Raw genomic sequence first — 27,249 nt, forward strand, 5'->3', positions numbered from 1 at the left:
ATATATATATATGCTAGAGCCGAATCTCAAAGTTGATTATAACTAAACATGAACATAAATCCAAAACACAAATCTTACCTACCATGCAATAAGCATAAATTATACTTTTGGATGTACCATGGCCGAATACATCACAACACCATACCATTTCAATTTTGGTCATGGTTAAACAAAGAACTTAATGTCTCACTCAAAAATGCTAAAAAGAAAGTCCAAGAGCCATCAATCCACCATCACATGTATCATTAGCAAGCTTCATATTTAACATGCAATGGCATTAACACAAAATCCACCTTGGCCGAATACCACCCCCATGACATAGCAAGGATTTGAACCATGGGCTAATAAGAACATCAAGTTAGCAACCAAAAACATGCATGAATCTCATGGCACAACATCAAACATACCTTAATCTTGATACAAGTATGGCCAAACCTCTTCCTAATCCTCTTCCAAACCAAACATGAAGCAAGAACTCCCTACTTCTTCCTTAGAATTTTCGGCCAAGAGAGAATGAAAAGGATGAACAAATTTTTTTTTTCTTTTTTTCTTTCTCTTTTCTTCAACTCACGGCAAAAGGGGGGGAACATTCACCATTCTCTTTTTTTTTCTTCACTTTCATTATTCAATTCCCATGCTCATTATTTTATTTTTTTCTTACATACACCATTGTCACAACATGTTTTATGACATGTTTTTGCCCATAATCCTTGTCATGGCGGCCACTAGCTATTAGGGGAAATTTGACATGCAAGTCCTCCTTTTGATTACATGCACTATTAGGTCCTTATAGATTAGCCTATCACATTTCAAAAGTGTCACACAAGTCCTAATAACTGAATTCACATGCAATCGACTAAATCGAAGCTTGAAATTTTCACACATTCATAAATACATATTCTAGACAATAAATATTACGTTCAAACATTTCGGTGACTCGGTTTAGTGGTCCCGAAACCACTTCCCGACTAGGGTCAATTTTGGGCTGTCACAAAAAGGTTGGACAGTTTGCCACCATGTATGTCATGGTATTTTCAGGAAGATGACTAAGTCAACATTCATCGCAGACCAAATTCAGCCAAACTCTATTTTTTCCAGCAAAATCTACGAAAAAAGAGGAGAAGATATCATGGGCTGTTGGAGATACTCTAGGAAGAAAAAGCCTATAAAAAGCCGAAGGAGGAGGCCCTAAGTAAGGGAATCCAGAGGAAACAATTGAGGGTACTAGCTGAGTAGAGACGAAAAGGGGAGACTGAAAGCAGTCCCTCTCAGCCATCCAATGATGCTAGATTGATGATTGATTTGGTGACAACCATCTTACATCTTGTGTGGTGAACTCCCCTATTCGGGTCTCGTGTCTTACATCTTGTAGACCTTTCACATTTATCATTTCGATGGACTTCCCCTAATGTTGTAATGTCATACCACCATGGCCTGAATCAGTATAATCCCCATGTTTAACGTACTTGCAAACTATTTGTTCTATTGAATGTTTGTTATATTATGGTACCCTATTGCTAGGGCATCTTTCATCCATAGTCTTACGCTACATAACTCATACCAGACTGCTACTACCTTTTTCATCTATGGTCTTATGCCATACAGTGCCATTACGGTGTTGCCCCATAGAGCCTGTTGAAAACCATCACGATGATACTCTATTGAACCTAATACCATCGTTACGGTGTCACCCTGAAAGGCTAGTCGATGTCACCGTCGCAGTAGATACATGTCCATAATACTAGTTTCCCAAATCCTCCTTCCATTACCTCCTTTACATCATCTATCCTTGATGCTCGAACACTGTAGTGTCGCCTCCGCCAAGCCTAAAGCTTCGCCAGAGGCAGTAAATATTAAGGTCACTCCCTATATCCCTTCCTAACTTCTTATATCCCATAGAAGTTTTTCCCATAGTTATCATGCAATACATGCATCTAATCATCATCTATCTTAAAGCAACAGTTATCAACTTGTCATGACTCAACAACATCATTCATGTACAGAATACCATGCATTCCCTAGTTCATAAAAATAACATATCAGTATTTATCACCTAGAAGCAAGGTGTAAAAACTCACCTTATTTTCTTATCCTTGCCACATTGGCCTGCTAGAACGCTAGTGCCTCCTTAAACCTAGCAGTAATCCCTTAATTTTTTTCCTCCAGGACATCTATGCCCACAACTACTGCAACATGTAAAGCCTCCTGTAGTTACAAGCTCTTCTTTTTCAGGGTGACTGAAGAAGAAGATGATGATTTTGCAAATAAGAATGTGTAAAAAAATTATCTTCTCTCATCCTCCTACCTTTATCTATACCCTTATAGTGTGATCTTTACAGACCATCACCACCACACAGTCCTAATTATTAATGTTTCCAACTATGCAACTAGTTAGTCTCATTCTAACCAAACTAAAATTGGAGTCTAACTTTATCCTAACTAGGCACTTAATTCTCTAAATTTCTTGCTAGTACCCCAACTTTCCATTACTATTCAATCAGCTCCCAAATCTTCCTATAGTTTGGGTATTCTAGAAAGTCGGGTGTGACACATCCCTTGAAAAAGGATCTCGACATTCATAGTTCAAGTCGACAAAGCCCAACCAATTCTTCAAGTTGGAAGGCTACCAAAACATCTAACGGTCAGGATCGAGGCAAGGGGAATGAGCCGATGGTTGTAGAGTCGAGGTCTGACTCTAGTTCAATTGAACAATTTTTAATTTTTATCGTGGGACTTGTATAATTTAGACCTGGATTATTTTTATTTTTTTCTTTTAGTTTTATTTTTTTATTTGTTTTAATTAACGAAAAAAATGTGTGTTTTTCTATGTGGGAACCCCCATATTTTTTACAACACAAATTTATAGAGCTAAACTGAGAAGGACAAGATAACCCGACATCAATTGTGGCATTATCACGATAAATAGGGTAATTTCGATCCTTAATTTATTTTTGCACACATTAGGGACAATGTGCTATATAAAGTGTGAGGGTGATATAATTTCGATCCTTAATTTATTTTTGCACACATTAGGGACAATGTGCTAAATAAAATGTGAGGGTGATATAGATTTTTAATTTTAATTTTTATCATTATTTCTCTTCAATTTTAGTAATTTTAGAGTTAAATTTATTTTTTGTGTTTACAAGTGATTGGTTAGGAGCATGTACATAGGTTGTTTGCCTAAGTTATAAATTTAGTATGAGAATAAATGATTTTATGTTGTTTGCATTTAGACAAGTTAGTTAAATTGGTTAAACTGTTAATAGGAAAAAAGAGTTAAATGTATCAAATGACATAAGTATTTACGAGTAGGTATATATGATTGTTGAATTCTAGGTTGTTTAAATTTGAATATTCAGTAAGTAAATCCATGATTATTGAAATGGTATTGTATAATAAGTATAAAATACTTACAAATATGTGTCTTAAATTAAAAATTAATGAGCGAACAAAAGCATTGTAAGGGTTAAAGCAAAGCAAGTGTGATAAAAGCATAGAACAGCTAAAAGCCAAGAAAGTAAGAGTGGTCATAGTGAATTAAATTGAAAATATGAGAAATTGAGAAAATCTCACTCATTTTGGCAAAGAATTTGAATTGTTTGCATTCTTCAATCGTAAGAACTATACTTGTACATATCTTTTGATGAAGCCATATGTTTAACTTACTTTGACTTGTTTGCTTTATAATATATTGAACTAGCATGTTTGAATGTGAAAATTGTAAGTCGTTTAAACATCTAGCTAGAATTATTAGTTTAGAAAATTTTCCTATTGTCACCACTACGATCCAATCTCGTGCAATAAGTATGCTCAATTACTCTAGTTTTAGTCAAGTGTTTTCTTTTCGTTTCATTTTTATTTTCTCTATTTGTATTTTCATTTTCGTTTGCTTGAGGACAAAGTAACGACTTAAGTGTGGAGGTATTTGAACTGCCACCAATTGTAGTGGCAATTAAAGTACTTTTTGGGACTTAACAAGCTCGTTTTAACGTTATTTTGTGATCAATTATTGCATTTTCAATTTTATTAGCTTAGATTCAATTTAGTGTAAAATAAGATTTTTTTTATGCAATATTTCGAGTTAGTTGACCTAGTGGACCAACTTTAAAGTAGTTTTAAAGAATTAATTGGGTGTCCATTACACCTTTTTTTAGGCCCAAAAGCATTAGAAATGACAACCGAGTCGTAACACAAGCTTCAAATGTCGCAACACTATTGAACAAGCACAATATTTTACATTCGAAGTTGTGTGTCGCGACACAGGACTAACGGAGGGAAAAAATTAATTGAAGGCGTTTTCATTTGTACAATCTATATTTAGTGTTATTGAGGCTTGTATTTGACTTAAAATGGGCTGCTAACTTTGTCTATGAATAAGAGGCTTATGCTAAACTAGAGAGAGCTTTTGGCCAAGCCGTTTTTCAGCTTTAGGTCAGTAGTTTAGGATTTTAATTTAGTTTTATTTTATTCTCAAAAAAGTTTTATTTCTTGTTATTCAACATGAATTCGATTTAAATCTAAGTCTTCGATATTTAGTATTTTCATAATTTTCGTTTACGTTTCTCTTGCAAACAATGATATCTCCATAATTGTTAAAGGATTTCGTGATCTGAACACATCTAGTTTATCAAATGGATCAAATTTTATCCTTCTCTTGTTTTAATTTAATTTATTTGTTTTTCATTATTAATTTAATTATAATGAATATTGTAACACCCCAAACCCGGCCTAGATGTTATGGTCGAATCTGGCAGTGTCATGTTGGAGTGATTTTCGAAAACTAGCTCTTGTTGATGAAAACCCGTTTGGAAATTTAAAGCATTTTTGTTATAACTCAAATCATTCTAGCTATTCGTAGTTCATTTTAAATTGACATTACTTTTAAAACTCTGTTTGTTGCGGAAGCATTTCAAAAGCGTTACGAAAACGTAGTGTTTTGAAAATAGTTATCGTTTTGGAAAACTGCGTTCTACTTTTAACAGATATAAATCATGATAAGAAAAAAATCCCAAAATTAAAAGATAGAAAATTAGAGAGGCCTTATTACATAATTCAAAACCCAAAATGAAATCTAATAGCAAATTAACGCCAAATAAAAGAAAACAGGAGCAGTAGTGTGGCCATCTCTGAGTCCCTCGTAGCTCTGATTCGCCTAACGCTGGGGATTACCTGCACAGTCAAAAGAAAGGGTGAGTTTTCGAAAACTTAGTGTGTAATCCCCTATTAGTCGATCGCCATACAGCATACAGTGACAGTCTGGGCCTGATCCCTTTTCAGATACAGTACAGAGTGGGCCTTAGCCCAATACAACATCAATACAATACAATAATGCAACCCATCCCAAACCAGCCAACACACCACTCCGTACCACTAACACACCATGTTGGGACAAAGTCGACCCACCCAGCCAACACACCAATATCGTAGCAAGGCTGTCGGTAATAGTATCACAGCAAAGCTGGCAGTATCAGTATATGTGGCAGAGCCATCAGAAACAAGACACTTTCTCCTTAACAGAAACCCAACCCTATGCAGAAAGTCATGTCATAAATAATACGTGCATGTAGAATGTCATGCTCAGAAAGAACAATCTTATCATAGCACAAATCAGTCATTTACCCTCGATGGGTAAAATTGTCATTTTACCGTTTAGGGGTATTTTGGTCATTTTACCAATCATGGGGTCTAGGTACTCTTATCGACCTATCAGAAGGTCTATAGTCGCTACAAGCGACTCCTGTAACCTTAACGGTACTAACAGTGTAAATGGGCCCTGGGCCCATTATGCGGCCTAAGTAACCCTACACGCCCGTGTGACCCATCGAGCCCAAAAATCACTACGGCCATGCAAACTACACAGCCCAGTCCAGTAATTACCATATATTATGGAATTTATCCGTGTAAAGCCCACAAGCCCATTGGGCTCACACGGCCCATTTCAGCCCATCGTAGCCCAGAACGGCCCAAACCCATAAGAAAACTCATGGCGGCCTCTACAGTCGAACACCCATGTTCTGTGGGCTTGGTTTACCACATGTGCGTTCGGACACCCATGTGGCCAAAAGGCCATTCTTTCGGCTTTTTGGCTTTTACCATTCTTCAGTCTATTTAGTGTGTGAATACACACCTGTTCGCAAAATCGAGTGTACCGCTCACGAGCCCAAAGCCTATATTCCAATAAAACATACTGTTAGCCTTCCAATTGTTACGGTTCACAACATTAAATCCCTAGACTGTAACACCCCGAACCCGAGACTGTTGCCGGTGTCGGACACGAGGGGTTAACAAGCCAAAACCACTTATAGCACCGACCAACTTGACATTCCCAGGCAAGCTGGAAAACTGCGTCATTGTTGCCTTAAAAAGCATATCTCGAGTTACAGAACTCAGAAATTGATTCCGTAAATTTTCCCTGAATTTAGACTCATATATCCATCCCTGGATTTTTTTCTAGAATTTTTCGTTGGGCCAATTGGTACAGTTTATTAGTTAAAGTCACCCATGTTACAGGGGTGAACTACACTGACCTTCACGCGTTACAACTTGAATATCTCTCAGTACAGGGTTTCAATACTGATTCCGTTTGTTTCTAATGAAACTAGACTGAAAAATGAATCTGGACATATAAGGCATGACTTCTAATTCATTCTGGATAATTTATGGTAAATTTTCAAAGTCACGACAGGGGACCCAGAAACCGTTCTGGTCCTGTCTCACGAGAACTTTAATATCTCTCAGTATACTGTTCATATGATCGTTTCGTTACTTTCATATGAAAATAGACTCGTCAAGGTTTGGTCACATAATTTATTCACTATTTAACACCATTCCTACAAATTTTGGTGATTTTTCACATCCACGTCACTGCAGCTGGCAGCCTCTGTTTTTAAGGTAGGCTTTACCTATATTGTAGTTCCCATGGACCAACTATAGTCTAGTCATACTTAGGTCCACATATGATCATATTTAGCCATTCCAATGGCTGATCATGTGACCAACACTCTCATTCAAACCATAATCACATCATGAAACCAAATATAATTACAAACCACATATGGTCAAATTCCATACTCCACTTTTACGAACCATTTTCGCATGGCATACACATATACATCATAAAGTACTTAAAACAACCGAGGGTGGTCCTATACATGCCATATCCAAAACTCAACTAAAGGAGTACCAAAAGGGCTTTGATAGTGTGGTTGACTTCAACTTCTATGATCCCGAATCCGATCGCTAACGAGCAAAATCTATAAACAGAGAAACAAAGAAACGGAGTAAGCAATTTATGCTTAGTAAGTTTGAGCCATAATATACACACAACCAAAGCATAGCATTCAAGTAGCTAAACAATAATTCATATGCACAATTTCTCAAAGACATGCTTACTTCACAATCCCAACTCTTATATTCATACACAAATAACGGCCTAGTTAATGCCGATAGCTCATTTATCATTAGAGCGAATATTCATATGCACTTACTCATAGTGTGCGGCACACACAAAACATACCTTGTTGTTAGGAATTTCACAAGTGCATTAACTGAAAATTTTCCAGCAAGTTCAAAGTTCTCGAATCACATACCTTCGGAGTTTATCCGGATATAGCTACTCGTTCAAACGCCTTGGGACATAGCCGGTTATGGTAACCCGCACAAAGGCCTTGGGACTTAACCGGATATCACAATTTGCACAATTGCCTTGGGCTTAGCCCGATATCATAACTCGCCCAATTGCCTTGGGCTTGCCTTGATATCATAACTCGCACAATTGCCTTGGGCTTAGCCCGGATATCACTCGAACATTCATACACATCTTTGTTTCAATTTCATAACACAACTTTTATGCACAATTCACTTAGCAAAATATCATTTCGGCTCAATGGCCACATACAAAGGCACAATTTCGATTGCTTATTACTTCATTCAATCGAATCAAAATCTAAGTTTCGATACTCGAAAACTTACCTCGGACGTGGTCGAAAGATTTCGACGGCTATTCGACGACTTTTCCTTCCCTTATCGGATTTAGCTCCCTTTGCTCTTGAGCTTAATTTAACAAATAAATTGGTTTTATCATTTGAGCATCGAAGAGGAATTCAAGATACCTAGCCAATATATATGCTCATTAGGCATCAAAGTCGCATATGTACGAAATCACGAATCGAACTCAACACATTAGTTAATATTCCTCTTAGCGAATTTTCTAAGCCATGAATAGGCATCAATATGCTTCCTCTAACCGAATGCATGCACACCAATTTCCCCTCATGTGGCGAATATGCATGTCCATGTTGAGGCCAATTATGCACTTAATACCAAACAAAAACAGCATGCATTTTACTAACTAACGATTACATATTGTAGCTCAATACACATCTCTCATGTACTTCATAACCGAAACATCATCACAAGCAAATATATACCTTGAAATAGTATATATGTCATGCCAATACATCATGTGCAAACATGTATACACATATAGGTGCAAGACCGAATCTCAAGGGTTCATACCCATCCAAACACAAATTTTACCAATCAAGTAACAAGCATAAATCATGCTCATGAATGCACCATGGCGAATACATCACAACCATACTCTTTCAACTTCGGTCATGGTTAAACAAAGAATTCAATGTCCTACTCAAGAATACTAAAAAGAAATTTCAAGAGTAGTCAATCCATCATTACATGCATCATCAACAAGCTTCACATTTAGCATGCAATGGCTTTAACACAATATCAACCTTGGCCAAATACCATTTTTCATGGCATAGCAAGGATTTGAACCATGGCTAACATGCACATCAAGTTAGCAACCAAAACAAGCATGAATCTCATGACACAACCTCAACATACCTTAATCTTGATGCAAGTATAGCCAAATCTCCTTCTAGATCTCTTCTAAACTAAAAATGGAGCAAAATTTCCTTCCTTCTTAGAATTTTCAGCCCAAAGAAAATGAGAATGGATGAACCAAATTTTTTCTTTTCCTTTCTCTCAACTCACGGCCAAGGGGGAAGCATGGATGAGACCATTTTTTTCTTTCTTTGCCCATGCTCTTTATTTTATTATTTCACCCTAATGCACCAACAAAACATGTTTCATGACATGTTTTGCCCATCCTCTTGCCATGGCTGGCCACTTCATGTTGGGGGGGGAAATTGACATGCAAATCCCTTATTTTTGCATGCATGTTCAACTAGTCATCACACCTTTCCCCATCATACTTTCAAAGTTTACTACTAGGTCCTTTCTAATGAAATTCACATTTATAACTCTAAATCGAAACATCAAAATGTCACACATGAATTAACACATATTATAGGCATCAAAATAAATTATAAATTATTTTTATGCCTCGGTTTTGTGGTCCCGAAACCACCTCCCGACTAGGGTCAATTTTGGGCTGTCACATAGACTTTCAATTACTACTAACCTTGATTGACAGTAATTCAGCCTATTACCCTAATATCGCTGGCTAGAACCAAACGGACGCTCCTTGTCGATTAGCTGCATAACAACAGATCCTGTTAGATAGGATTGATCACAGATGTGGCTTAGATCCACAACATCAACTTACAATCTACAAGAATATTCGGCCTAACCTAATAGAAAGGTAGCGTTCTTACCTTATTCAATTAATAAGAAGAAAGGGTAAGTTGCTTCAAGGCCACATGCACTACTCCACTCCTCGAGGGACCTGACAACCTAACGAGTCACATATCATGGGGAAAGATCATCATTCAGAAATCATGAACAGAAAAGAGGCATTTGGTTTAAAGAAAGAGGATGAGAAAGAACAGATTGAATGAGAAGAACCAATATGAGCACTTACCGTTCTAGTTAGGAACTCTCACCGAAAATGAATTAATAAACCAATAGCAATGTATGAAAGCAATCGATCAAGAATAGAGAGAGAAAAGAAGGTCGAGTGCCATCGGTATTCCAAATCAAAAGGAAGAATAGAGGAAAGAGAAGAATGGGGAAAGAACAATCACCTAGGGGTAAAAATCCAGAAGAAAAATAATATGGTGGGAGAGGAGATGATAGAAGGAGCGACTGGAAAGGAAAGAAAAGATCAGGGTGTTCGGCTACTTCACAAAGAAGAGAAAAGAAAAATGAAGGAATAGATGATATCGAAATAAAAGAGTATATTAGGCCAAAAGAAGAAAAATAAAGCAAAGCAGAAGCCGAAAACCAAAGCCCCCAGCAGTAATTGGTATATTAGCAGAAGACAACCAAGGGTGTTAACAAAACCAAAAATGAAGAGAAAAAACCCATAACCCCAAAACGTGCACAGCCCCTATAGCTTTCCTAAAGCCGAATTTTCTCAAAGCTAGAGACCAATTTCGGCACACACTCCCCTTCTTACTCAAACTCCTTAATTTTCTCCAAATATATCTCCCTTTATCCCTCCAAAATTCTCTCCATGAAATCTCCTTGATTTTCTTCATGACCATTCAAATTCCAACCTGCAGAGTTCTAGTTAGGCTCCACTTCTTATGTAGCAAAGAAGAAAAATAAATACTCTTTTGTACAAAGAGTGACTCGAACCCCCAAACTCCTTAGAAGCACAACACGCCACTACCACTACACCACAACTCTCTTTGTATCATATATCACCTAATTTAATATAAAAAGCCTACTATCTAGAACCAAGGGCCCTATTCACTTAAAATTAAAAATTTTGCTAAAGCCCAGGTTTGAACCCAGGACTTCTCCAACACTTCTCAGGAAACTTAATCACTAAAGCTAGCATGCATTTATGCCATTTTCTTGCACAACTAAATACTTACGTGTGGTCTTCTAACTGTTCCCATGCTCAAGGCTTATTCCTTCTAGGCCCAAATTCGGGGCATTACAAATATGGTAATTGAGTCGATGAGTGGCTAAGTCCTTTAGGGAGATTGACAAGCGGATGTGGCAGTTAATAATAGGAGAATGATTAACCCTAGGATTGAAAACCCTAGAAATTAGTCTAGGTTAAACGAGGTTGAGAGATAAGTTTGCCAAGTACATCACGAGTTTATCTCAATCAGGAAAATAAGGTTGAGAGATAAGTGAGTACTGGTCAATTAATTAATTAGTAAAGGTTGAGAGGTAATACTGGTTAGTTCATAACTAATTCATTAATAAAATTAAGCAAAAGCATTATGAGTGAGAAAAGAGTAAAAAGTCAAAGTGACCAAAAACAATAGGTCACAAAAATAGAAAAACTCGATCAGTAGTGCACCAAAACTCATTAAGCTAACTATAGTTGCTATTATCATGTTGTAACTTCCTACATGGAGAGATAAGAAAGGTGAGAGAAGGAGATATAAGGCAGTGAGCTAGAAAGGGATACTAAAGAGGGTGAATAGGGAACAATATCATTGGCAAACTAATTTCATGCTTGAATCGTTTTGATGTACTCTATTCTTGAAATCCATACTAACCTTAAGCCTTAGAACATTACAAGCTGAAAAGTCCTATGTGAACTAGGTAAATCTATTTGTGGATGGACATTGCATTAAGTGAACATAATAATAGTTTCTTATATTCTACTAGTATATTTGAAAACCATGTGTAACTCATTCACATATCATGTTAGAATTATGTGTAGTTACAATTATACCCATTCGCTTTGCTCCTAAACTAATACTTGTATCAAACTTGCTCAAAGGTCATCAGTTGTTTGTTTTTATTTTATATGTTTGCCCCGCTTGAGGTCAAACAATTACTTAAGTGTGGGGGAGTTTGATCTGCCATAATTCGTTGTAGCAGATTAAACCTCTTTCTATACATAATGAGCTCGTTAGAAAGCAATTTTGTTATGTTTTTAGTTAGTTTTTACTTTTCGCACTTAGGTAATAAAATGAGAAATTTTACTATTTTATATGACCTTATGGGCCAAAGTAGGCCTAAAGGTAGACTAATGTGTTTAGTGAGTGTGCAAGACACCACTCGAGAGCAGAAAGACAATGGACTACTCCCAATCTTGCAACACAGAGCTAGGATGTCACAATATAGCAAACAAAATACCCAAGAAGTAGTTTGCCAATGATGCTGCGACACAGCCCCAAAGACACGTCAAATGAAGTATATTGCCATTAGTGTTGCAACATAGACCATAGGGTGTCACGACACTGACGTGAAGTGGCTGCTAAATGAATCAGGGTATTTTCGTCCACACAATGTACTTTAAAAAAGATTAGTCAATCATTTTAGGTCGAGGATGAGCTGTTAACCCTAAGCCTATAAATATGATTGCTTATAGTAGTTTGAGGGACTTTGGTCCCCTATTTAATTTTATTTTCATTTGTAGTTTTAGGTTTTTACTTGTAATTCTTATTTCAATTTTTGTTTTGTTCTTCGTGAGATCTGAATTCTGGATTTGTCAGACTCATTATGGATTGTTGTTTTCACTTCAATATTTGTATACATGTCAAGATCTTTCTCATCTTTACTTTTGATGTTGCAAATATCTATCTTTCAATTCAATTCTATTGTACGCGTTAGATCCATAAGGAACTAGTTCATTAGGGAGATTAAAGAGTAGATGTGGGAGTAGTTGAAGCCTATGTAGGGTTTCTTATAGGATCAATTGGTTTGGAAAGAAATAACTTAAACCCTAGGATTGATGACCATAGGAATTCATAGAGGTAGAAATTAACCTGAAATTAGTATGGTCTATTGTGAAAACCTTACCCCAACCCGATCTGACCTATGATCAAGAGATAAGTAGTGCTTGTCGACTCATTAGGTTAGTAGAAAGCTGAGAGGCCCTGTTAGGTTAATGACTAGCTAATTGAATAGAACTCGAAATAAGAGTTAACTATGAACACTAAAATGAGTAAGTATTCTGCATTTAGATCTGATAAATGTACAGTATGTTTCTGTCGTTGTTTTATTTCTTCTTTAAAATTCCTTTCTATTATCAATTTAGGAACTATCGTATTATAATTTAATTAAAGTACTAATTAGAAATGTTGGCTTAGGATTTAGTTTTCGTTTAATCAAGCCTCCTATAACACCCCTCACCCTACTCCGTCACCGGAAACGAGTTACAGAATGTTACAAAAATTAACAAAATAATTACATGCGACTTTAATTCAATAATTCATTTAAACATTCAATAAATCCCATACATTCATATAAATCATGCTTTTAGAACAAAATCAGGTTTAAAACAATCTTATGAAAGCTCTAAAATTTATTCAGAATCCAACAAGGATTGAATTGAAACAAACAAAAATTATGATAGGTAACTCATATTTAAATATGGAAAATTTTATCATATCTATAATTCAATATAATATATATTTATATATATATATATAGCCATATTTGAGCCTCAGACGAGCTTACATGAGCTCTAGAATGAATCTGAAAACAAACAGTGATCAAATTATAATATTTTCAAAGTTAAAGACAAACATGCAAAATAAGAGTCACACAACTGTGTTTTTAGGCCGTGTAACTCACTGTGCCCTTGTGGCAACTTCAAAATATAATACAATAGTCAAACAACTTATTACACGACCATGTCATAACCCATGTGTCACTTGGTCAAGTCCACGGTCTTTATCTCAGCTTGTGTGCAAGTGTCACACGGTCGTATTGTTAAACCCCGTAATAGATTATAACCGTGAGGACTATATTGAAATCATTTTTTACAATGCACACAGTCATGCCTCTAAACCGTGTACCTCACGGGCCGTGTGGCAGACCGTGTGGTACAAAGTAAATTAGACCATTTGACCTATTTTTCAAGCCAACACACAGTCATGCCTCTAAACCGTGTACCTCACGGGCCGTGTGGTAGACCGTGTGGTACAAAGTAAATTAGACCATTTGACCTATTTTTCAAGCCAACACACAGTCATGCCTCTAAACCGTGTACCTCACGGGCCGTGTGGCAGACCGTGTGGTACAAAGTAAATTAGACCATTTGACCTATTTTTCAAGCCAACCATTCCAACACTTCAAAACATACTTAATTCACTTTCAATACTTGTTTAAAACATTCAAAGTTTCATACCAAAACAGACCAAACCTTTCCAATTCAAGGTGTGTTACATCCCAAAAATCAGGTTAGTAGATATTGGAGTAAGTGAACCAAGAGTGGTCACGCCCCGATTTTTAAAAGTTATCTTTTTCTATTAGATAATAATAAGTATTTAGTCTAATAGATAAGTTGCGGTGGAGTTGCCTTTGAAGATCTGAATTCAAGTTCTTTCCCTCACATCATTTTCTATTTTGAGCAACTTTGCTTCAAAATCCTAGTTTGTGTTATGTCTTGTTTAAAAATAAATGTCATTAGCATTTAACAAAGCTTGTAAAGTAGTCTAGTGCCTAAGCAACTTATCTAAATCCTAAATGACCCAAGTTCAGGTTTCCATGCTATCAATTTTTTTTTAAAATTATTTCACAAAGTTGGCGATCTGTTCCCATGCAAAATTGTCCACTCTAATGCATGTAACTCTTATTTTCAAATTGCTAAGTAACTCATTATTTTTAAAATTTGAAAGGGTAACTCCTAAAGTAATTTTTTAGTTCTCTTTAACATCTTTTTCCCCATCTTGAATGCCTTTTTTGATGAGTTTGACCTTGTGACTGTCCACCCCTCTCTCCCATCATTTCTCTTTTTTTTTTTTTTTTTGTTTCATCTTTTCTCTCTTTGCTCTTCCCTTTCCACCACCTTGTGTCGCCCCTTGTTGATTACTCCTTCTTGATTTTCTTTTATTTTTTCTCCATTTTACTAAAACAAACTGAAACACCACCATACAACCACCATATCACCACTATACCACCACTATAACACCACCATCTCACCAACCTTGCACCACCTCCAAAACCAATTTCTTTGATAGCTCTTCTTCTCTTATATTTATTCTTCTTTTGAACATCACTTAAACACTTTATTCTCTTATTGCTGCTGAATCCTAAGATCATTTTTGGGTGCCCTTCAACATTTTTCATCCTTGACAATTATTAATCCTCACATCAATTCTGATCATCAACATTTGAAGCGTTTCTTTTGTGTCTTTTTCGAAATAAAGTGAACAAATCAAGTCTATACTTTTTTTGATCGAAAGCGAATGTGTTCTATTAGGATATACAATTTGGATCACTAAATGTGTGTGTTTTATACAAGTTGAATATGTTATGTTTTGATTATGATTAACTAATTATCTTTACAAACATAAGACATAATTAAATAACAAGTGAGTGACTACGTAAATTTGAGGTAAGTTATCTTACTTAAATCTTATTGACATAATATAATATGTATTGTTATTATGTGATATTTTTCTAATCACATGTTTTGTAATATCATGGATATTTGCTTGTTTTGAAAGCATGGATTACCATGACAACTAAAATTTATGCTTGATTTGACACGTGCACTTGCATTACAAATTTTGACATATCAATTATTCTAAGTCTATCTGAGTGAACTAAGTTTTGGTTGACCTTAACTAATTAAAAGCATTACATATGTGATCATATTTGATTATTATGCTTGATTTTTCCATGTTAATATTTGTTGTATTCCATTTGTTAATGGTTATCATTATCAATTGGGCTAACTCGTTCAATGGCAAGGTAAGTATGGTAATTTTCCATTTGAGTTTACTGAAATTATTTTTACGCACCATTGTTTCTATGCGTAGGTTTTTATTAGTGTTTTTGAAGCCTGAATCATCTATTAGATTGCAACGCCACATCAGTGTATATGTACTAGTGGCTCCTAGTGGTATGTACTTAGTGAGTCATCATATTGCATACATATATGTTAGTTTCATGTTACTATTTGTCTTGGTATTGGATGTTATTGATGGTTTTGTTTAAAAGGTTACTTTTATTAGCTTTATACCATGGTTGAATGATGAATTAATTGGATGTATAACACCTTACACTCGGCCAGATCACTAGACCCAATATGTGGGATGCCACATTCATTGCCGAAGCAGCTACGATCTCATTTCAGGATTCAATATATGAATCATGCAAGAAATTATGTTTTAAAACATTATTTATTCAAATACGGGTTTTAAGTTACAAAATTTCTCAAGAATCACTGGTACAAATGAGGGACCAAAATGCAAAGTTGGCTAAAACAGAACCTAGTCGCGACACTGAAAGTTGCATCTCATGGCACTGAGGATAGTTAATCATTGGTGTCACAACTCCACCTAGATATGTCGCGAATTTGAAAGTAGAAGCCTAATGTTGTAACTTCAACAATGGAATGTGACAACCTTGATGATAGGAGCTTGATGTTGTGACCTCAGTAGGGGTGAATCATGACTATGTAAATAGAGGCTTAATGTCGTGACATCAACAAGGGATGTCACGACTATGAAGATAATGTCATCAATTTTTGCATCATTTTACAAAACCTAACAAGCACCAATCAGTTTTATGGTTTAAATGACCCAAAATGCTCAACTCATCATATTATAATCATAGACATAAATGCCAAATTTCCATTCTTAACATATCAACATTTGCTCATATATTATCACAAGTATATTCACCTATTCATTTACTTGGCAAGGAAGAATTAACTCATTCATAAGCTTAATATGATTAATGGGCAAGGAAACATTAATTCACTAGATTATTACACATACATACCACCAACATAGATGGTATATAATTCAAAATGTAAGCATTTCCTACCATATGGACCAAAACTAAAATTTGAACCCTAAGACCAACTCAATACATTAGGTACATGTCATTTTCAATAAACGTAAAAAAAAAAAAAACTATACAAACCTGCTGAGTCGAGAGTTGAATTCTGGATGTTGTCGATCACCTTGAGGATTTAAGATCTACTATACCTGTGCACAAAAATAAACAATCGTAAGCTGAGCAATAGGGCTTAATACTGCTAACATGATTTAAAACAATTGTCATATAGAAGCAATATACCAAATATAACTAATATGTAATTTATAACTACTTAGAATACAACGACCATACTTGCTTCATGTTGTAAAATTTGTGTTTTCATACATGTTGTAACAAACTACTTATTACCATTTGTATTCATTTAACATAACTTCTCAATCACATGAATTGCATAGTATCTCATAGAAATATATTCATCTTCTCATTTCATAATCGAATCTATTGATTCGTTTTATATCAATATCGGTTCACAGGGCTCGTACTAATTGAATCACAAAGTCTTTCTCATTCCATCTTTTATTACTTTAACATCAAGATACCATTACACAATGCAATGTTCAATATCAATAAATAAAATACATATTTTCATAATCTATATTAATCAGACACAGACTTAAGACGGATATATGAATCGTCCAACCATCACACCAATATATCTGGCACCCAGTGCCTCATTGGTACGTCTGAAATACATATGCACTCCATGCCTCATCGATATAAATCGAAGTGTATAAATGTGCCTAGCACCTCATCAGAACGTCCGAAGTATAATATTCACTCTTCATCTCCTCAATATAACCTAAAGTATAATCCCATAGTCTAATCCCTTGGCATGCCAACTATACCCGACTCTACACGATACTATTAATGGAGTATCTAATGTTTCAAATATATATATATACAATTCACATATCATAGTTTAATACATATCAATTCACATTATGCTCAAATCAATTAATGCTATTTCATATCATTATAAATATATCATCACATTTCCACAAGTTACCAACTATTTCATATTTACCTTGTCAAAAGACAAGTAAGTATTTTACCTTAAGCATAGCTAATTGCAACAATCCATATATGTAATTGAATTTAAATCATGAAAGCACAAACCAGGATAGTTACTCGTCTACGACTTTTGCATTTCCTTTATCACGAGATGATCCGACATTGCCTTTAAATACGTACAATAATTCAATTATAAGAATAGTATCAGTTTCACATAAATACATGAAAACACAACAATTTAACATACTATGCATTTTATTCATTTTATTCATTTTAGTCCCTATATCTGAATTGCTCATATTTTTTTATATTTAGTGTTAAATCAAAATCAAATTTCATATTCTTTCATTAAGGAATATGTACTTCTAATCTATAGCATATTTTCTCAAAAAATTTCAATTTATTCAATTCAATCCCTAATGTCAAAATTAGCTAAACTTTTAATTCTAGCTAATTTCACTATATTCTAATACAATCTTAGCAAATTCTAAGCTTAATGATTACATATGTAACACCCCGAACTCATGGCCGTTACCGGAAATCGAACACGAGGTGTTACCGGCTTACTTCATTTATTTCCCCCTATTTTTTTTTTGTTCCAGGCAAGCTGGCTACTGTATTGTGGTCGCTTTAAAAATCATATTTTGAGTTATGAAACTCGAAATCCAATTTCGTAAATTTTCCCAAAAACTAGACTCATATATATATATGGGGGAATTTTTGTAGAATTTTTTGTTGGGCCAATTAGTACAGTTTATTTGTTAAAGTCTCCCCTGTTTCAAGGTTCAACTACACTGACCTCTGTACCTTACGATTTAAATATCTCCCTGTACAGGGCTTCAATGCCTATGCCGTTTGTCTCTAATGAAACTAGACTCGATAATGAATTTGTAAATATAAGGCACGACCTCTAATTATCTCGATAAAATTTACGGTGAATTTTCTAAATCAAAACAGGGGATCCAGAAATCGCTCTGTCCCTGTTTCACAAGAATTTAATTAACTCCTAACATACAGCTCATATGGTCTTTTCGTTTCTTCCATATGAAAATAGACTCATCAAGCTTCGATTTCATAAATTTTTTATTATTTAATTCCATTTCTACTATTTTTAATGATTTTTCAATCTCACATCACTGCTGCTGTCAGCATCTGTTACTAAAACAAACTATGCCTATTTCATGATTTTTCCTTGATCTAACTAATAATTCATCATACATGTCACAATTTATGACCATGACTAGCCATGCCAAAGGCTAATCATCACCGAGCATCTCCCACTACACTATTACCAAATCATGAATTTAACACGAAAATAATCAGCCATGACATATGGCATAATAATCGAGTAGGCCTCAACCAATACTCAACCAAAACCGAATTACCAAGACTTGTGTCCAAACATCATAGAACCAATTCCAACCGAACATTTATGCCATTTTCGCATGGCTAAAAGTTTACATACCAAATTTCAACAAAACATAATAGCCTATACATGCCGAAATGTTCTCCTAGACCAACTAAGAAGAAAATACCAAAAGTTGCTAGCCGGTGTGATGACTTCGATGACGGTCCCGAATACGCAAAAAGTCGAGTCCAAGAAACCAAAAATAGGTGACAAGCAAACACCGAATGAGTATATAACTCAGTAAGTCATAAGCATTACACTACCATCCATTAATAAAATTTTCACAAGAGGAAACAACGAAATGAGGCTAAGTACTCCATCCATACCAAACTATGCCATAGTTTCTTAGACCTTACGATTCAATCTCATTCCAAGTCCTACATTGACATTTCATACGCTATTCAATAGAATAATTGAGGCATTTCCATACATCATTTTATTTTCGTTACAATCATACAACTAAGCGAACTTTCACCTATTCCACGATGAACCTTATGTACGTGACTTCAATTATAATCATCACATAGGTTCAAAACTTACCACGCTCAACTCCAAATATAAACATAGCACCTATTAGCCATGAACTCAAGGTACTTACCCTTTCCGCTGTCCGAAATCGACTCGGTAAGGTCGCACCCTTAATATAAATAATTGATAGAAAATATATATATATAGTGGGTTCGCACACATAGTGCTTAATAATCAACCACGCACACTTAGTGCCATGTACTTTAAACTCGCACACTTAGTGCCATGCATTTCAAGCTCGCACACTTAGTGCCAATCTCACAACCGTGAACACTTATTGCCCGCACACTTAGTGCCGAAAACCAGCCACTCTATATGCTTCACTTCCTTTTTACATTCGACAATTTCATCTCTACATACATATACATTTGTATACATTTCATCTCATTAAACACAATTGCATAGGTATTACGATCATTTAAATCAATACCAATTATATGCTTAATGACTTACCTTGTGTTGGGTAAAATAATTCCAAGTCGGCTACTCGATGACCTTCGATTTCCCCTTGTTGGACGCCTCTCCTTTAGGATCTTGAGCTTAAACAAATAAATTAACTCATTCAACCGCTTTGCTACATATATTGGTATTCACATTTTAATGATTTTATGACATACTGAACGGCATGGTAAAATTTTATCTTGCTACCTTATGTTCTTAGCTATTCGCTAATAACCTTATGCAATTACCATACTTTCAATAATCCAATCACACATGCATATGTATACATTGGACAGTCGGCAATCACCTTTGCTAGTTTTTCCCATTTTTTTTGTCGGTTATATATACATAGTCCTAAGGTAATATCACGAATGGGCTTACATATATATGTATATATAGCGAATATGCAAAGCTTAAACTCAACATCACATAAGCTCCTAAGTGATGGCGAATATGTATATCTATATATCTATATATCTATATATATATATATATATATCAACTATACTATTACTTTTAATTCATCTAATCACAAAATTTCATCTCATGAACACTTGACCCATTTCTCACAAAAATGAAACAACAACTAAAATGAACATCCTATTTTTACCCCATATGGCCGATTGCTTCATTTGTTACCCAACTAACAATTCAACAATTTCAACCTCATTACAACCTCTACCTATCCAATATAACATGAACACAATCCTCCACCCCTAAATTAGATTCGCAATCACTTAACCCATTTTAACCTCAACTTTCAAGTTAAAAGCAATTAACCACTCACCATATCCTACATTACTATCCATTTTAATGACATTAACACATCTACTAAGAGTTTCAAGCTTCTTGGTGAATTTCAACCTCAAAATCCTAAGTCTAATCTATAGGATGAGTAGAATTTGAACTAACCATCTCAAACATGCATAGATTTTCAAGAATCATTCAATACATACCTCATTCTAGCCATCTTCCAAGCCAAAATCAAATAACCAAATCTCCTTCCTTCTCCTCACTCACGGCAATAGCCAAAGAAAAAAAGATGAACACTCCCTCTTCCTCCTTATTTTATTCATCTTTTCCTTTTAATTCCTTTCTTTAATTTATTTTAATTTACTTACCAATATTAAATAATAAACAACATAAACTTGGAGGAATGGAACCATGTTGGCGCCACTTAACATGAATTGGGCACTTTGACATGCAAACCCAAACTTTCCTATTTTAATACTATTTGGTCCTTACTTATTTACCTATCATAATTTTCTAAGTCTCTCAACTAGATCCTTTCAAGCAAAATTCACATTCCTAAGATAAAATTAAAACATCAAATTTTTATACAAGTACTATCACACATATAAGATATGCAATTAAAATTTTAACTAAATTTTATGACTCGGTTTTGTGGCCCCGAAACCACATTCCGACTAGGGTCAAATTAGGGCTGTCACAACATACCTATCATTTCAAAGCTTGAATTTAACAATCCTCTTTCATGGTAACATAATACATACTTGATAATTTGATAATCTACTACATGGGTCTTCTAGCTTGAGTTAAAAAATACATAAAATTTTCAATAAATCACATGTTTACCTTGATCAGTTTTGGATAGTAAAACAATGAAAACAAAGCAATTTTTTTCTTTTCTCTTGTGGCATAGACCACATAAGCATGAGAAAAATGATGGTTTTATTCTCTCTCCCACTAATAGTTATATATACTTAGTTTAGCAATGTAATTAACATAATCATGTTTAGCTTATTAGTTTAAGACTTTTATATAATATAATTATAATATGAATATTTAAGTGGATTTAGTCACCATCTTTCCACTATCTCAAAAGGAAAAATGATTAAATAACCATTAAGTCCCTTGGTTAATTGCTAATGAGATCTTTAAGTATTTTCTAAATTAAAATTAAATAGCGATTACACTTTTACAATTTATTTCCTATACTTTAATTAATAATTTTCTTGATTTATTTATTCGTCCGTTTATTAATATATTTTAATATTAAATACAAAAATCCTTCTATTCATATTTCACTAATTTGATTTAAGAAATTGGATTTGGAAATCGCATTTTCCAACATCGGTCAAAATGGAGTCGTTATAGGATGTATGCAAGCTAAATTCTCAATGTCCATTTGGATATGAGTTGGATTTATGATTTAATTTGTGAATTTTTTTTCTTTAGGATTTACCTTGATGATATGTTGGTGTATGTTTTGTCAATAAGTCTAGGTAATTTTCAAGGCTTCTATTGGCGTGGCAAGTGTTTGTATGGTTGATTGAGCTTTGAGATGATTCTTTTAAGTGTTATAAACTTCAGATTTTGATCTCTTACTTCAAGTCTTAAAACATGACACTTAGGTATGGAGATTTACACGTTAGTAGACTTAGTTTTTGCTCAACCTCTAGTTTTGATACTTGGGGGCTAAGTACCAATACTTGTATATTAATAGCTAAAAAGCAACATTAAAAGAGTCAAGACTTATTGCACTGCACTGCACTAATTGTTTCTTTCATTTTTTTTTTGTGAGTCGCTTTAATTCATAGAAGGCCAGTTTTATATTTCCAACACCACCAAACATCTTCGTATTGAATTGAAATACTTTTAAAATATTTTCAAACATTGTAATTACCTCAAACTTGATTTGATGAATTTATTCATTTATTCTAAGACTTCAAATTTTATTGAATAACAAATTATAAGTGTTAACTATATGTATTGATAACATCTTTTATTCGTACGGATCATAAATAGATAAGTAGCAATATAAATAAACTTCAACAAGAATCAAAGATAGAAGAATAATCCTCGTGAAAATCGAATGGATTTTACATTTATTGTAAAGAAAAAAAAAACTTGCGGCAACAAGGGTTTAAAGAATCTTCAAAACTTGGGAAAAAATGATCAAGATATGAAATTAGGATAATAAATTCCAGATATAAACAAAGTAACAAGAATTGACTGAAAAGATGATATGGAATAATGGAACCGATTTGATGAGTTGTAGGAAGATGATGTGCGAATGGATTTTAATTAATAACTGCTCAAAAAATAATAATAAAATGTTCAAATTTTAATTTTGGTCTATATTTTATATTAGAATTTAAAATTTACCTTTATATTTTATTTTTTAATACCTTAATATTTACAATTTGATTAGTTATTTATATTAAAAAAAGGGCCTTAAGTCATTCTGCCTGTCTTTTGTTTTACCTATGTTAAAGTTTAGCATTTAGTTTATATTATAAATTTAATAAATAATTAAAATATAGTTATAATTAAAAAATTGAATTTAACGAAAACGGGCAAAAGATTTTAGTTTTCATTAGTTTTAATCTTTTCTTAATATTGTAATTCAAATAAATTTATTTGATGAATCAAGATAAATTGTATACAGTTTAAGCATTTATACTAATTATAAATTCTTAATGAAATTAGTGTCTTTAATTGAGAAAAAAAACAAGATTATATAAATAGTTTACTTTTACTTCTTTCCCGTGTGCCGCAATCTAATTTTACATTATTGTTGTCATGATTACATACCAATATTTTACATGATTCTGTACCAAAGTCAAGTGTGTCATAGTTTCTAGTGTTATTAACATTAATTAAAACTTAAATAAAATAATATCCATGACAATGCATATTTTTGTAAATAGAGTAAAAAAGTTGCGTGATCGACAGCGATGAACAAATTAAAAAACAGGATTTGTTTATTAAAATGGATAAGGGATTGACTTCCAGCTGGGCTCCAGCACACCCTGCCACTGTCTGTCCTGGCAAGAATCGCCTAGAAATAATAATTTAACTAAAAAATCAAAACTTGTGTAAAAATGGGGTTTTTCCTTTTGGAAAGTAAAAATGGTTTCTTGTTGTTTTTGAAGGTCAAACAAAACGTCTCTCTCAGATCCAAAATTCTCAACGCATCCGTGTTTTTTGGATTTCTAAATTTATAAAGAAAAATAGGATGTGAGAGAGAGATTTAGGGGGTTTTCTTTAAATGGAAAGGATTTAATATTCTATCTTTATCTTTCCCATAATTTAGTGGGACCCCTTTACTCCAACCGTGGAAAGCAGATAATGTGCACAATTTGGGAGGGGGTGGGGATAGGGGGGATGGATGGGGTTGCCTTTAGGACATATGGCATCTGTAATGGCTCTTCATTGGTTACTTTGGTATATTTGGAATCGAGGAATTTGTGGGAAAAAACCATTTTCAAAGTTAGAAACTGAAAGCCCGATGAATGCAGTGACAACAAAAGAAACAGAAAAACCAAAACATACAAACAAACAAACAAAGCAAAAAAACTTGGCACAGCCTGTTTCCATCCGCTCCCTTCTATGGTACTACCTTATATCATTGAAGGGTTTTAGCCTCTTTTCTTTATCTTCTATTCAGAAGAGAGAGAGCCTTCTTTTTTCTTTCTTTCTTTTTCTTTCTATTATTGCGTTGTAAAGGAGGAGGCTCTTTTGGAGGAGGTAGGGGACTTTTAGAAGATGATAAGATGGTGGATATATGCTTTGCAATTAGCGGAGCTGCTTGTTAGTTCTTTGGTGCATGTGCTATATGGGTTGTATATCTTTAGCACGGCCGTTGCTGGGGATCTTTCTCAGGCTTTAACTGATCGCTTTTTTAAGCCTAATGCAAATATAGAGGTCAAAAGCGAGGATCCCAGTGGGACCAATGTTGATGATCTGCCTCCTATTGTATTGGTTCATGGCATTTTTGGATTTGGCAAAGGAGTATGCTTTTATTGATCTCTTCGTCATTCCTTTCCCCGCTCCCCCCCCCCCCCCAATATTCATTAATAAGGGATTCTAGTTTTAAGCTAGATCTTTTATCTATTGTTTGGCAGAAATTAGGAGGTTTTTCATATTTTGCTGGGGCAGAGAAGAAAGATGAGAGAGTTCTTGTGCCTGATTTGGGATCTCTTACCAGCATATACGATAGGTTGGCCTCTTATACCATGAATTCCTGCCATTTGGTTTTGCTTTTTTTGTGCTTTTCATATGGGATTTGATTGGTTTCAGGGCGCGTGAATTGTTCTATTATTTGAAAGGAGGACAAGTTGATTATGGTGAAGAACACAGCAAGGCTTATGGGCACTCGCAGTTTGGACGAATTTATGAACAAGGCAAGCATTAAGTTTCCCAGATTTTTATTTGACTACGATTGCATTGTGTCTCTGTTTTAGATGGACGAAACTGCATTCGATTACTGTGATGCAGGGAATTACCCACAATGGGATGAAGATCACCCTATTCACTTTGTTGGCCATTCGGCTGGTGCACAGGTCGTGCGTGTCTTGCAGCAGATGCTTGCTGATAAGGTATGTAAATTTCCCATTCATATGAAGAACAATCCTTCATCCACTTTATTCTACTCATTGTATGTTTTTCTCCCCAGAAATTCAAAGGATATGAGGATACCTCTGAGAACTGGGTTTTAAGCATAACATCCTTATCGGGGGCTTTCAATGGCACTACTAGAACTTATTTCGACGGCATGCAGTAGGTTCCCTTTACACCATCTTCTTTGGCTTCAAAGCTTTTAATCATTGGTAGTATTAAGTGGCAGGTGATAACACATGTTGGTCGGTGTGATTTTCAGGCCAGACGATGGGAAAACGATGAAACCTCTAAGTCTGCTTCAACTATGTCGGATTGGAGTTATAATTTATGATTGGTTAGATATCTCGTGGCTAAAGGATTATTACAATTTCGGGTTCGATCATTTCAACATGTCAAGGAAAAAATTGGGTGCTTGGGGTCTAGTTGATTGCCTGTTGGGGAATGCAGGGCCGTTTGCTACAGGAGATTGGATCCTTACTGATCTTACAATTCAAGGGTCAATGGGAATGAATAGCCATCTCCAAACCTTTCCCAATACATTCTATTTCAGCTACGCAACCAAGCGTACAACCAAGATCCTGGGCGTAACAGTCCCTTCCGGCATTCTTGGTATACACCCATTGCTTTTTATACGAGTACTACAGATGAGCCAATGGCGTCATCCCCCTGATGTTCCTCCCCCTTACAAAGGCTACAGGTGCGCTTCATACCACATTATATTGTTACATAAACATTTCTAAAAATTACAAGTTTTAACATTGATTTGAAATCATGGTTTTAAGATAACAATGAGTATAGAGTAGTGGTGCCTTAAAGAAATGAGTACTTGCAGGGATGAGGATTGGCAGGAGAATGATGGAGCTCTGAACACAATATCAATGACTCATCCACGTCTCCCAATTGAGCACCCAAGCCGTTTGGTTGTCATTGATTCTGATTGCCTGCCTTTGCAGCCAGGCATATGGTTAGTATTATAATTATTCATTCCTATTCCATTATCAATCATTAACTTCCCATTATAATTTGTTTCTTTTTTTAACAACTTGCTTTCATTGGATAAAATGGTTTCCACATGATGAGATAGGGTCTATATTCCATGCACGTAAACCAATTAGTGGTGTTAAGTTAATAATACTATTTTATATTAATTAATGCAGGTATTACAAGATTGTAGAGGCAGATCACATATTGTTCATAGTGAATAGGGAAAGAGCAGGCGTCCAATTTGATCTGATATATGACAGCATATTTGAGCGTTGCAGAAAGCATGTGTTTAGAAAGACTCCACAAACATTACCCAATCAAGCTCCCTAAATAATAGTCTTAGCACCCTCTTATTTACTAATTCAATGCTTGCAGTTGGTAGAGAAAATCCATCATAACCCCCCCCCCCCCGACCTTACTCCCCTGCTGTCAATGTAAATTATTTCATTCTCATTTCTGTTTTTCCTCTTACCACTTTCACTCCTTTGTAGTTTTATGAGGGACATCACAAGATGTAGTTTATGTATCACTCTTGTTTTCTTAGATGTATTTTGGAAGACATTCATTCTCCTTTTATGTTTTTTTCCTTACACTTTTATTCATTTTTAGAATTTAACGCTCTTGACCTAAGAAAATGTGGGCAACTTCTAGATTATGATAAGATTATGGGTGAGAAGAATTATATAACAATTTATTAAAATTTGATATAAAAGATAAAAGGTTATTTTAGTTAAAACGGTAAAATTGAGGCGCTTATTATAATGTTTTGTGTCCAAATTTCATAACTATTTATTATAAAAACATTAAAACTAATAAAT

The 27,249-nt window shown here is 34.7% G+C and overlaps 1 protein-coding gene across 1 annotated transcript; it reads left to right on the top strand.

Moving 5' to 3' along the window:
• The first annotated feature begins 24,116 nt into the window (after nucleotides 1-24,116).
• LOC108466501 (uncharacterized) lies at nucleotides 24,117-27,042 on the top strand. The gene is made up of 8 exons (XM_017766869.2): nucleotides 24,117-24,838; nucleotides 24,952-25,046; nucleotides 25,127-25,230; nucleotides 25,325-25,425; nucleotides 25,503-25,606; nucleotides 25,707-26,144; nucleotides 26,280-26,411; nucleotides 26,605-27,042. The coding sequence occupies exons 1-8, from the start codon at nucleotides 24,593-24,595 to the stop codon at nucleotides 26,759-26,761; spliced, it is 1,377 nt and encodes a 458-aa protein (XP_017622358.2). The 5' UTR covers nucleotides 24,117-24,592; the 3' UTR covers nucleotides 26,762-27,042.
• Nucleotides 27,043-27,249: the final 207 nt, after the last annotated feature.

The sequence above is a fragment of the Gossypium arboreum genome, chromosome 2, assembly GCF_025698485.1.
Source record: "Gossypium arboreum isolate Shixiya-1 chromosome 2, ASM2569848v2, whole genome shotgun sequence".
NCBI lineage: Eukaryota > Viridiplantae > Streptophyta > Magnoliopsida > Malvales > Malvaceae > Gossypium > Gossypium arboreum.